General features: G+C 32.9%; 1 protein-coding gene across 2 annotated transcripts in view; it reads left to right on the top strand.

The window, feature by feature from the left end:
• The window catches only part of Pur-alpha (Purine-rich binding protein-alpha), a 29303-nt gene extending 16872 nt beyond the window's left edge, over positions 1-12431 (top strand). The window contains exons 3-9 of one of the 2 annotated variants that reach the window (XM_085953870.1): positions 585-700; positions 4135-4237; positions 6307-6425; positions 7941-8062; positions 8234-8339; positions 9543-9710; positions 11135-12431. In XM_085953870.1, coding sequence (XP_085809996.1) covers positions 585-700; positions 4135-4237; positions 6307-6425; positions 7941-8062; positions 8234-8339; positions 9543-9710; positions 11135-11170 — 770 coding nt within the window. In that variant the 3' untranslated portion in view covers positions 11171-12431. Of the gene's footprint in view, positions 1-584; positions 701-4134; positions 4238-6306; positions 6426-7940; positions 8063-8233; positions 8340-9518; positions 9711-11134 lie in introns of both variants that reach the window. The other variant, XM_085953869.1, reaches the window with a different exon arrangement.
• The last annotated feature ends 1584 nt before the right edge of the window (positions 12432-14015 follow it).

The raw sequence follows: 14015 nt of genomic DNA, 5'->3' as shown, positions 1-14015 counted from the left end.
TTTCAATTCAATAAATAAGGCAATCTGGCACATTCCACATTCTCCTGTATTACAGATTATTTTGCCAACAATTTTAATATTCACAGGCACAGATATTCAAAAAAACTATTATTTATTTACCTCAGTAAAACGGTTTTGTGCAAACGAATATATTTCATGTATTAAAGAAAATTGTACATATTTTATGACATGTTATAAAATTTTGCTTCAGTGATAAGCGAAATTGGAATTGGATTATGTAAAAATACAGCTGTTTTAAGATTTTAAAACTGTTTGACTTTTAAGGAAAATTACCACTGCGCTACAGCATATATCAATGATATCTGTTGCTGCACAATTACCTTGATAATGATTGGATGCAAGCATTTTACCATGTTTCTCTGAAAACTAACCACCAAGTCTGCTAATTAGGATATGCTAGGATTTTTTTTTTCATTTAGTTAGTGATTCACAACAACTGTCGCGCTGCCGTAAGAATTATTTACTTGAGCTGGTGCTGCAGACCTTTCAGGTCCATGGCTTAAGTTTAATTGCCATAAGAATGAATGTAATTAAATAATGTTTTTCGTTTCTTTGCTTTACAGGTCAACAAGGGCAGCAGGAACAGGAGTTGGCCACCAAAATGCTTCAGATCCAGTCCAAAAGATTTTATTTGGACGTCAAGCAGAACCGACGGGGAAGGTTTATTAAAGTCGCAGAGGTAAGTTTGCTTCTTCTTAATATTAGAACCGTTTAGTTTAAGAAATGTAGAGAATTACAATATATCATAATATATTAACAAGCATTATAAATTATACAGTAATAACATGTTCACAATATGGCTTGGAAAAAAACCATAAGAATGAAGTAATTTTACTGAAATAACATATACATAAAAATAACATAAACATATTTGAATATAAAAACACCGACAAATTGACATACGTATACCCTATCTGAAGAATTTATATAACAGTGTCAACCTAGACTCAACTCACACAAGTGGAATGTATTGATATCTGAAACAATTTGGTAGAATACAGCTATTGCCCTGCCGATTGGCATCTTAATTTATTAGATAGTTATCAGGAAGACCACGCAGATCAACACTGAAAAGAATGGCAAAGTTGTCATTTACTAAATTTCAGAAATAGTACATAGGTGAACAAAGGTCACTTTGAACTGCCTTTAATGAATTGAATGCTTCGATTAAAACTAACATGGCAGAAATAGAGCATAATGAAAAGCTTTGATTATTATGATTCAAGACTATTTTCTTGTGATTATGAGATATAATGGGTCCTTTTATTGAATTTTTTTTTTCCATATAAGCAAGGTTAACCATTTTTGGAGGAGAATATAATATTTTTGCTCCATACCCAGCCCAGGGCCCTTGTGTTTGATAGAACTGGCTTTGATAAGTAAGCATAATTTTATTATGATTTAAACTACCATGGTTTTTTTTAGAAGAATTTTTCTTATTAAAATAAATGTAGTACTTAAGTATATGTAGGTCAGAATATTGTGATCAAAATAATTTGTGCTATTATAGTAATCTAGGTTTCTATTAAAGATGTGTTGAAAGACAAAGTATCAATTCTTGGCAATGGTATTGTATTGAAATAAAACTATCGATACTTGCAAGTACCATATCGAAAGTTTTGTCTCAGACCTTTTTTTAGGACCAACCCTACAAAAAGAAAATCCGAAAAGGACTAACATCGGTATAGTATCGGAACAAAGTATTATTACATTTTGACATCTCTAATTAGTTCTGAATAACCTCGACAAGATAAACATTGCGGCAAAGTGAGGTGTTGGTATTATATATATCGTCGCCTAAATGCGCGGAACTTGTAACTCCATGTTGACCAACTTTACAGGGGGAAGAAAAAACTGTTTTAAAATAAAACGGACAGGTTTAGGAAAATTTTGAAAAAACACTTAGTATTTTAATGTTAGGTATAAATGCGTAAATCTGGTCATTTTTACCAAATATTTATTAATAAAGAAGATAGAGGAGTTACATGGTTTGCTTTTGTTTTTTTGAGATTTGAGCTGGGAGTTACAATGTTTGAATTAAAATAAACAGTACCAAGTTTATTTACATTATGTTGGAAAATTAAATAAAATTGTATAAATAGGGGAAATAAGCATTGCATAAATGAACGAAAATAGATTTACATAATTAAAGTGTATTTAAGTTAGCTTTCAAATGGCAGATTAGTATATTATATTAGTGATAATCGGCCTCCATACTTGCTTTCAGCGGCTGAAGGTATGCGTACTTATTTAATTTTATTTTAAGCCTTTAAGCTTTCTTGATATAGTTGACGGAGGCTGTCGAAGAATTTCGGTTGCATAATAGTAGGTACTTTAATTTATTCATCACTAAAACGCAGTTTGAAATTAATATTTCCATTAATTCCATCCATTATATTGCAGTGCTCGAATATTAGTTACGACTGTGTCTTCTAGTTTTCCTCCTGGTCGTATGGATATCTAAAATTTAACATCAATTTTTTTGAAAAAATTATGCTACTCGTATAAATAAATGTGACATGTATGGCTTAGGTTGTTTCCTGGCTTCATTAAACGCAGTTACATAATTAGCATGAACATATTTTTTTTTGATTTCTCAACCTCTTCAATTACTGAGCGCATCGATCAACCTCAATTTGAGTATGGTCCTTCTCCATTTTTTATTATACAGTGGTGATATATCGTGGCATTGCAATATTTAATAAAGCATTAGCGAGTACTACATATTTTTCTGGTTTGTAGCTCCATCACTATACAGAATAATGGTTTTATAGTCGTCAGAAAGAGGTAGAAAAGGAAGAATATATTGACTTATTACACTAGAAAGCTAATTTGTAGTAAGCGCACATTCGACTTCAATCCAAACACAGCAATGACCACCAATCGTTTTTGGTTGTAGAGGGTAAAATTATGAATGCCAAGTTTTGTTTTAAAATATGCGCTGGAAACATTAGATTTTGGATATAACAAAACACATTGTAAGTCATTGTAAACACATATTTTTCAGTAATTTTGTCAGATTCCTTTTCACTTCTGCCGTATTTTCTCTTTTCTTGCTGAACAAGGTGTACAAGTCAATCTAAATTATTTGTTTTGTATGCCGTGCAAACATTGCATTTATATATTTCTTACACTGAAATAGTTTTCAATTCAGGTATTCAAATTTCTGACTCAAACTCCCACACCTACTATGTTTAAAATGTTTATTTGTCCTTAAGGTCAAAATCAGTGTCTCTAAACTTTTTTACACTTGCGGACTACTGAAAATATCAGAGACGTTTTATGCACCGCTATCTCATAAAGAAAACATTATTTATAATATAATAACGTACAATCACGTTGATTTTGTTACGTAAACCATTAATATATTTTAAGAACGAAAACACAATGCTCAAACACTTGCAGGTGCACAGGTTTTGAAGGATTTTATTGAAATTTTTAGCATAGGCATTTGGAACTTTCTGAGGACCACTGGATAAGAAACACTGGTCGAAATTATACATTGGCATAATTAGATATACAACCAAACTTACTGCTTTCCACTTTCTTGGGCCATGGTTAATTAAATTTCATGTAAAGTAGAAATAATGGTTCAGCTTGACACCAGATAACACGCGTGGTCTTTTTTGTATGACTTTACTGGAGTTGCAAGGTATGAAAACTGATAAATTACAGCGTCAGAGATACAAGAAATGATAAATGTAATTTTGCTGCTGTAAATATTTTTTTGGAGTTACAATTTAAAAACAGGTCGACGGAGAATTAAATTTACTATAACACTGCATACTTAACTCATTTTTGGCCAAAAGTGGAGTTACAAGTTCCGCGCATTTAGACGACGATATGTCTTATTGAATATACTTGTAGGTTCCCCGATTTCTGTGCAAATTTTTTCTGATGATTGTGTCTTGCGAAATATCAATTTTTCCTTTTCCTCTGGACCATCTCGAGTTTTGTGGCATTCACATCTATATTCTGTACTATATCCGGGACACGTCCTTGCCGAATTTGTTCTCAGTCGCGGATGTTTCACGAACTTACAGAGATCCTTTGATTTACCTAACGAACCAATTCTAATTGATCCATGTAATGCAGCTGTTAATTTAATTTCAGATTGGTGCAGATGGTCGACGCAGTCAGGTGTTCCTGGCGCTGTCCACAGCCGCCGAGTTCCGCGACCATCTTTCCACCTTTAGTGATTACTATTCTTCACTCGGTAATTACTTTTCTATGCATTATTATGATATGACACGATTTAATTGGTTACGTTAAATGAGTTTTGCATTATTCTCATTACTACTCACAAATGCTTTATGAACCGACAAAAACTTTGGATTGGTACATGAATCTGCTGTCAAGTTTTTACAAAAACATATATAACAACGTATCCAAACTAGGGAGTATTCTATAAACTGGCGTTCACGTCACGTCGTTCGCGGATGGTGAGCATTGTGCCATCGCGTTCGACTGTTGTAAGTCTTCAATGGGAGGGAACGAGAGAGAGTGCAGTGCTGAATGCTGAAGCGGGAGGGGGGGGGGGGTAACCGCACGCACAATAAATTTTAAGGAAATATTTCTAAATCAATACGTGGTTGAGTTAGGTTAGTGATCCATCTAATGCCATCCTCGGAGACATTAAATTGGGAATTCTGTGATTTAATTAATTAATTAAATTGATTAATTTTTCAAATTGTGTGCCATATGTAGATGCCTCTGGTTGAACACAGTTGTGAATGCTAACAATCATTCCTCATTAAAGAGTCTTAATATAATCTAAACTCTCTGGATGTGAGGCGTATTGTAGAGCCAATGAAAAAAAAAGTGCTAATTTGGTCCTCTCTATAAAAAAGATTGCGTATCACTGCAGAATGGAGCATAGTTTATGTGAAACTGTCACAGAATAAGCCACACTGTGACATCACTTTTATTTGCTGGTGTCCAATTTTACTTCACTGCTTTATTTTATTACCCTGGTTAAGCTATAAAAATGATATCTGAGCCAAATGCCATGACATGTCAATAATATCTGCTCAGTGAAAGGATAATTAATTTAGGCCCATTAGTTCATGTTATGAACTCATTGTTTTAAAATACATTACTAGTATTGTTATGGAATTTTTCTCAGTGTTCTAGAATAAAATTATTAAATCACCATCCATTTTAGGTTGGCTATGTACTCTCTTGATTGGAAATATTATTCTGAAATTCTGCTTCTCTCAATGTTATGATTTAGAGAGCAAATAAAACCTGATCTGTGCCGGGAGGTTTTGTATAGCGGCAGGTGAGAGGCCGCAAATTTTTTAGCAAAAATAAAACCTTACTAATTTTTTTTTTATTATATTGTAAGTTAATCTTTATACACTTACCTATCATATGCAAAATGTCTCATTTGGATCTATTTTTTTTTTATAAAAGTCAATTCGTCATACTATTCTGTTAGTCAATGCAAACAGCATACTAAAGTTGGAGTTGCCTCATTTACAATCGATCTATGCTCCCTACTTCCATACTGTGCATAGTTACATACTTTCTACGGTCCCCGTAGTTCAGAGAAATCAGCAAATATTCACAGATTTTATATTTCAGGACAGAAAAAATTTAATTATATACGTAGGACCAAAGCGGGTTTTTTGAAAAAGAATATCACATCTAAAGGACACAAAATATTTTTTTTTTTTTTGATTTTACCGAGGTTTTGACTGCGACTCGCTGTCATATCGCCTCTTCTCTTCTAGAAGGGGATCCGCCGATCAGGTCCTCACTCCAATTCTGTTAAAGAACTTTCTTTGCCAAGCTCTTCCGTCTTACCAACCGCAGGGCACCTTTCAATTCGTCGACATTGTCAAAGATATCCGCAATTCGCAGTTGTACTCTGTTTCTTTCATATTTGGGGCATTGTACTGCTATAATAATGTACAATGTCCTACAAAACATCACATTCATTGCAGAGCGTCGAATCGCTTCTTCCCAGACACAAAATAAATTACTTAAGGTCAACTTAACCGATTGGAGACAATTGGCGCCAGTTTGACGCTGCTTGTCCTTCGTAAAAATATTTTATTTTCAGATATAAAACCCTACAAATTTACTTTTAATAAATTTAAAAAAAGAGAATTATAAATTAAAGTGTTCCAATATCTGCATATAATAAAAAACTTGCACCAATTTTAGTAGTCTTGTCAAATTACTAAAAAAAATATCTGGCTCTTGGTCCACTTTTTTCTCCTTTCTGGTCTGTCAATAGGTTCACCATAGGTAACCGATATTTCTGTAAATAAATTACAGGTCCTCCCAATCCAGACAGTGTGCCAGAAGATGGAAAGCTGAAGTCAGAAATGATGCTTAAAGACAACAGACGGTATTATCTGGACCTAAAAGAAAATTCTAGGGGGAGATTTTTACGTGTAAGTATAGCATAGTTAAATTAACATTTGCAAACGATGACCACCTTTGAGAATTATGTTGATTTGGCATACATTGATGTTTAAAAAAAACTCTTCCAATGCCCAAACACAAAAATTTCTGATGCGAATTTTCATTCTCTTATATACCAATTCTACCAGTTTTCACATTTATTTTTCAGAGATCTATCTGAATAGTATTTTATTAAATATGTTTAATAATAAGTTTTCTACCCAATATTAATAAGGAACCGGAGGATTTTTACGAAAATAATTAAAATATTCGATTTTGAAAATGCCATGGACATCTATGGCTCAACTACTGCACCCAGAAAAAAATGTGTCAACCATGGAAAATCGCATTAATCAAAGCATACCACTTGTTATATACATGGTCTGAGGACGAGTTTAATATAATGAACAACATATATTTATTTACGAATTTTTGAAATAATGTAAACCTATGATAATATCCCTAATAACGCTGTTGTTCAAAACTTTCGAGTTGTATATTAATTTCTATTACGGATCATGTTTCTTTTCCTATACCATAATTTATCTGGTTTTAATCGGATCACTATAAATTTGATAAACGCAGAACTGGTCAAAATCATTCAGATTGTTTTCAAGAATATCTTTGGCTTATATATTTTTTTTATTTGAGTTGAACTCTGACATTGAAATCATAATAAGTTATTCTTTTTACCTGTATGTTTAAAATATCATTAAATTTCAGGCTATACAAACAAACATTTCAAAAAGTTGCTAGTCAATGAGTTAAGAAATAGGTAGTCAATTAATGTGAAGGACGAGTCGGTCCATCTCCAGTGGATTTTTATCATATTATATAATAAATGGTATCTCTATTTTTATGAATAGTTTTCTTGTAAGTATCTATCATTCATAAAACTACGTCTTGTTTTCTTGTACTGATCATTTAGATCAGTGTTTCTCAAGATTACATTGTGCTAGTACTGTTTTTGAGATGTAAATTTTATTGGCATACCCCACTTTTTTCATTTATGTTGTGAGCACCCAGTCTAGAATTTTCGTTTCAGGTTGTAAGGGATATTTTTTTGCGTCAATGATATCTATACACAATATCATTTTCCTTAAAATTTTTCTGATTTTCAATGTTATAGTACCTTAGTGAATGCAAAGTTAGTGTTTTGTCGTACTATAACATACCTACTATGTACATATTATGTACATTATGTGGACCAAGTAACTACAAATACTATTATTATAGCATGGATGCCATGCGCAATTATCCCAGAACATTCATACCACTTACTGCGGAAGCATAACACGGAAGAAATGAATAGCTCTAAAGATTTTTCCTTTTTGTCCTGCATTCATCATTTGGGTTACCCGATCCCTTCAAAGATGGTAGACCAAGCATCCTCTCCATGGGTGTATATTTTTCAAATCTTTTCGAATTAAAAAAAAATTCTGTGATTATCTCGACTTCAAGTATTGTGTAATATGTGAATAATGGGGGTGTACTGCCAATTTCAGGTTTCACAAACTATCACGAGGGGCGGTCCTCGTTCGCAGGTAGCTATCCCTGCTCAGGGCATGATCGAATTCAGAGACGCCCTCACTGATTTGTTAGAAGACTTTGGAACTGATGATGGAGGGTAAATATACTTAGTTAACTGTAGTCACTGTCGGTTTACAACATCAGTTTTTGTTCAGACGAATCCTTCCTTCTGAACCAGATTAGTCATGCATTCATTTTTTTGTTTGTCAGAATTATGTTTAATAAATGGGAGAATCATTTTTAATAGTTACATTTTTAATAATTTCAGTTACAAAGGAGAATTGCCTGAAGGACGCCATTTACGAGTAGACAACAAGAATTTTTATTTCGATATTGGACAAAACAATCGTGGAATTTATATGCGTGTCAGTGAGGTGAGAATTATTAATGGATACAATACGTTATTATTATTTTTATTCAATCTGGATTAATTTTAATTTATTTACAAATTAATAGTTTAATATTATCACAACTTGACGTTGAGTTAGTAATAATACAGTAGGAACAGTGAGGAGTCTACTTCGCCGGGTGAGTTCCACAGAACCAATTTTATGAAATTATAAAGCAAATTTCACTCTCACAGTGGAATAAAATATCAATATCTGAAGCAATTCGGTATAACACAACTATCGCCCTCCTAACTGTTATCACCGATAGCCGATAAGTCTTAGGAGAACAAGCAGACGACTGATAGTTATAATTTTTTGGATATGTGCCGATTCCAAAATAATTGTTCATTTTTTATACAATATTTAATGTGGATTAAACTATTTCTCTCTCAATATTTAATTTGGTTATAAATACATATAACAATTAAGTTGGCTTGTGACATTTTTCAATTTTATAAGTGGTTATTTAAGATTTTAACGAGCAGGTGCAGCCGATGACTTTTAGAGCATTTGTTGGGAGTGCATTAAAAATGTACCGTATTTAAAAAAAAGATATATTTGGTGTAATATGGCTAAAACGTCAAACTTCTCATTGGAATCCAGTGGTTATGGGTTCAAGCCCATTGGGCGTTGTATTTTTTTCGAAAAAGTTTATTTCTGGTAGGTAAATATCGGAGGTATTTTTATTTATATTCAATATAAAGAGTGTTACAGTTACATTCTCAAATCTCATGAATTATTCGTTGAATAAAAAAATGGTTTATTAAAATTTCTATGTGATTTATTATATTTTTTTATATGCCTGTTTGAATAGGATACCACCATTTATCTACTTCTTTAATGACGTTCGGGAGTCACTTTGTTCATTTACATTATGATTATGATGTGTGAGGTACATCAATAGGTTCTGTTCATATAACATAAATACCAATGACAGTTTGAGCAATATTTTAGAAAAATGCAGGTAGTTCCGTGTATTCGTATGATGTTAGAGCAACCGCCACTGAATCACAGCCCCCAAAAATTACAGCCAGGACAATTATTGTCTTATTGTTTTGTGATCTTTGGCATCACTGCAATATTTATATTATAGTTTGTAGATGTGATGTGTGGTTGTTGCGTGGTGAGTGTTTGACATGACCAATAGCCAACATTGACGCGCAGTGCGTGATATCGAACGGCCCGCAGGTGAAGAGCAACTTCCGCACGGCCATCACAGTGCCCGAGAAGTGCTGGCCGCGCTTCCGAGACATCCTCGCCGACTACTGCGACAAGATGCTCATCGCCCGGCCGCCCGCAGCCGCCCATCCGCCGCCCCCCACGCCCGCACCCCACGCCCCGCACACCGACAATATGGTAAGCCAGTTCAATATGTCTCCTGACCACTTTTTCTGCTCACTAAATCATGTTATTCAAAATATTGTCGACTTGCTGCAAGAATCCAACTGACAAGTGATTATACTGATAATATATATTTCATGACTATTTTTTTTTCTCTTGATAATTAGATAGAAATTTACTCTTGATAAATTGAACTTTCGTAACAGCTAGTCTAGTCGGAAAGCGATGAACTTTTTTTTAAATATATGAATGCAGTAATAAAAATTGACTCGACAGTAACTGTTTAACGTATGTTTTGTTTTTTAATGGCACATCGGTATGTCTTGCCGACAGCAAATCCCCCAAAGCCCCTATTATTCCCATACATCTGCTGGCAATCTTGTGTTTCATCTTTGTCAATGTCATTTTTCTTCAGACTTAATTTTCAAGATATTGTACTTATATCCTAAATGTATTTTTAATGTATTGGTGAGCTGAGCTCACTAGAATTTTCTGTTGAGAACCTCTGCAATTGCGGAAATAAATGGAACAGCCTGGTTTTTATTGCTTTTTTGCAATTGTGTCAATGAAACTCTTTTGAGTATTGTAATGAAGAAAAAGAGTGCTTATCGTCGTTGAAACTAGAAAATTGTGTAACTCCAAAAACACTACTTTACAGGAGAGACAAAAAACATTATGGTTTCCTATACAAATGTATGGTTTTGGAGTGAAATCATCCATGATTTAACAATGATACAATTTTTCTGGAATTACAAAATTTGCAAGACGGATAGATATTATCAACGGCCACTAGATGGCATTCAAAGTCAATTTTCGATTAAAACGGAGTTACACAATTTTCTAGTTTCAACGACGTTATGTGATACATCTAGCGCCAGCATAATTGATGTTTAGTCATACAAAATACCGAAAACTGCTGTAACGCGAGACTGTGTGAATGTAACATGACAATTTCCGCATTAATGTGAGATTGCATGCTTACTCGAGTATTAGCCCGGTCGCACATTGAAACTCGTCTCGATTGCAACATGTCGAATTTGTCAATGTGGTTTTGTTGTGATGTACTAAGCTGCTTTTTCATTCGTTTCGGCTAGCTGCGTGATGTCACTGTCCCGATATGGATAGGATGGACACGGAAGAGAGTTGCAATATTGTGCCCAGTTTTGATTTATGACCATATTATCCCAGTCGAGACTAATTTCAATGTGCAACCGGGCTTAAGCAGGTCGGTAGTAGAACTTCAAAGAACTTTTAAATTCTGGGTTTCCCTCAAAAAAGTTTCAAGGCTGGCCTGTATTTATTTATACTTTTATGATTATCATAAATAGTCACCATTGTCTGCTAAAAAGATGGTTATCTGTAAACAATCTGTAATTATCGCTTTAATATTTCTGATTAGTTATTTCTCAGTTAGTTAATGACTTGTTTGTTTTTTCCAGGAATCATATGGTGGGGGAAAGTCGAACAAAATTTGATGTGACGAAGACATGTCACATTACTACTAAGGCTGCCAGGCTGCTGAAATAAAAATTATTCACAAAAAAACCTTAAGAAATCTATTAACGCAAACAAAAAAAATACTTATACATGTGCGCACCTGCGTGTGTGTGAGTGCGTGCGTGCCTCCAGAGGGCACTCGCAACACACACACGGGGCGACACAATGAAATGTTTATATATATTTAAAATATATATACACGTATTATTATTGAGCAAATACGAAATTGGGACGTTAAACGCATGTTCAATGAACTGCGTATAGTTTATTTGAAAATAAAAAAAAACCGTCAATGTGCGCACGCTGTGCTGTGCGATCTTAGGTTCATACAATTTATATAAATTATTGAATGGTCTCTCAACGATGACGATGACTCCTTAACTGTTTTATTAGATTTTTAACCTCGAAGATGTCTGAACACGAGACTGAACCGTCTGAATGTCTGTAATTGTTCTAACAATCAATTCTATTTCTAATCTCTGAATTATCATAATGCGTGATGTAAATTCAAGGCATATTTTAAAACGCTTGTGATCGTGTACTATATTATTGTTAGATAGGATTGTAAAAATATAGTTATACCTTTCATTCTAATGTGAAGTCATCCTACACATATCATTTTAAAGCTTGTTAAACTTGTTTTTACTCGCTAAAATCTCGCGACATTTATCTCTTAGTTGTAAATTTTTTGTAATTGTCATTATTCTGATGTCCATTGAAATGTCGTAGACTATCATAGCCAAATATAATTAATTACACCTCTTTTAGAAATGTTATATGTTTTTTGCAATTCTATCGACAGTCATATGGAATGCTTCTCTGTTGAAACTTTTATAATAACAGTTAAGGGTGTCTTTCCGCATGAATCTCTTAGTGAGGGACCTTAAACTTGAATGCGTGTTTCTTAAAATTGAAAGAATATCGCCGCCACAATGTTACCTGACGCGGCAAAACAAATTTGAAATCTAAACCTGGGGAAACAAAAAATAGTCTATCTAAGTTAGATACAATGTTTTTATTTTCGGGCATGGGATACTTTCATTTTTGATTATTGTGTACATACATCGCCGTTGATTTTAACACAATCCCGTTTTGCGCGGTTATCGTTTTATAATTTTAGTTTTTAACGTAAAAAATGAATACTCTTAGGTTCGCTTTTTAGTTTGCCTTCTACTTTCGGGCAGGATCTTAACTTTTAGAAAACTGTTGCCAAGCAAAAATTAGTTATTATTCCTTTATAAAAAAAAATTACATTGTTTAGCGGTAGTTGAATATTTTTTCTAAGTTTCTTAATAATTTGTTTGGCACCCGCCACTTGTATTTTATAATTTTACCGCATTGTGATAAAATTGTTTTTCTCGCTGAGCGTTTTGAGAATGAAATTCCAAATATAATAACCGTGTTCGTATATAGAATTCTATGATTTCAAATTGACCCCACTTATTTTTTACCCTAGTGAACTATTTTATGTGCAGATTGATGTGAAGTCAGTCAATTATTTATTTATTATTTTTGAAGAGGAAGTATCGCCGTATTATCTTATCGCGTAAGTAATTATTCTCGTGTTTTTATTCTGTTTGTATAGACAAAATTTCTTCTCTGTACGTTTATTGTCAAAATGCCTTTGGAAAGCGATAATTAAATAGTTACTTCAAATTCAGCAATATCTGAAATAATCAAAATGTAATTATTATAATAATTATTATCTTTATTGACAAAATAATATTTTTGCTAATAATTTTTTAACCATATTTATTATAAATATAAAACAGCTCCGAATGTAATAACTACGACTACTGCCATCTGTGCATTCCAGTTTGTATAACCTGCACGTGAAAAACTGCTTCATATCCTTTTTATGAAAATATAATAATATGCCAAATTGTCATGTTTCGGTGTAAGTAATAATTTCTTTCACGCTTGATCATAAATTTGAGTTCAAATTATTTTCTCGCTGTTTGAAAATCGATTGATCTCTGCGTTTGTCATTTTATGTTTTTTTTTTAGTGATATATCTTTTGTCGCTTAAGCTTTTATGATTTTCGTGAACATATTCCGTCACTTACAAATACAAACGAGTCTATTGAAAGCTTCTGTACAAAATCGTACAAATGTTAAATTAATATCTTGTTGATAGTGTGTTCGTTGACATAGACGTCTCCTTAAATATTACTTAATAATATATAATGAAAATTTCCACTGTGTAATTTTGCCATTTGTTATGTAAAACATAATACCTGCAATAGATAACGAAAATTCAATACGGCCAATTGATTTTTGATGAATTATTTAAAAGTCAATTACATTGTTTTTATCTACTAGATAATTATTGTCTTAAAATTATTACATTTCAAAAAAAAAATGTAATTTAACCTAACCTGATGCAGACAAGCACCTTTGTTACCTTACCGATTCCATTTATAAATCTAGGTTTTCTTGCATATATATGATATATATACAATATGCATATCTGTGATGGAAGCAAATATATTTATTTAGTTATTTTAACATTTTCTAAATTTACCCTCTTTGGTTCGGCCTATATTTATATCTATAATGTTAAACATTGTCAAGTACCCCTTTTTATGTTGCGTGTTCTCGGAACCCTAGTGATTTAAACTATCCCAATATTGACTAACATCGAGTGAAACACCACGTTAAAATATCATTTTAAAAATGCAAATATTTTTGCCTTCCGCTAAATATAGTAGCGTAATTAGTGTCCTTTATTTTTGGTATGTTTTAAAATAGAATATATCGTCTGATTTTGGAGAAATCGTAAAAATCAACACAAAAATCTCCTTTATTGTTAACCAAATAAAC

This window comes from Rhyacophila brunnea, unplaced genomic scaffold, assembly GCF_057557595.1.
Source record: "Rhyacophila brunnea isolate RB1 unplaced genomic scaffold, BYU_Rbru_1.0 scaffold_4, whole genome shotgun sequence".
NCBI lineage: Eukaryota > Metazoa > Arthropoda > Insecta > Trichoptera > Rhyacophilidae > Rhyacophila > Rhyacophila brunnea.
This window is presented reverse-complemented; position numbering and strand designations above follow the sequence as displayed.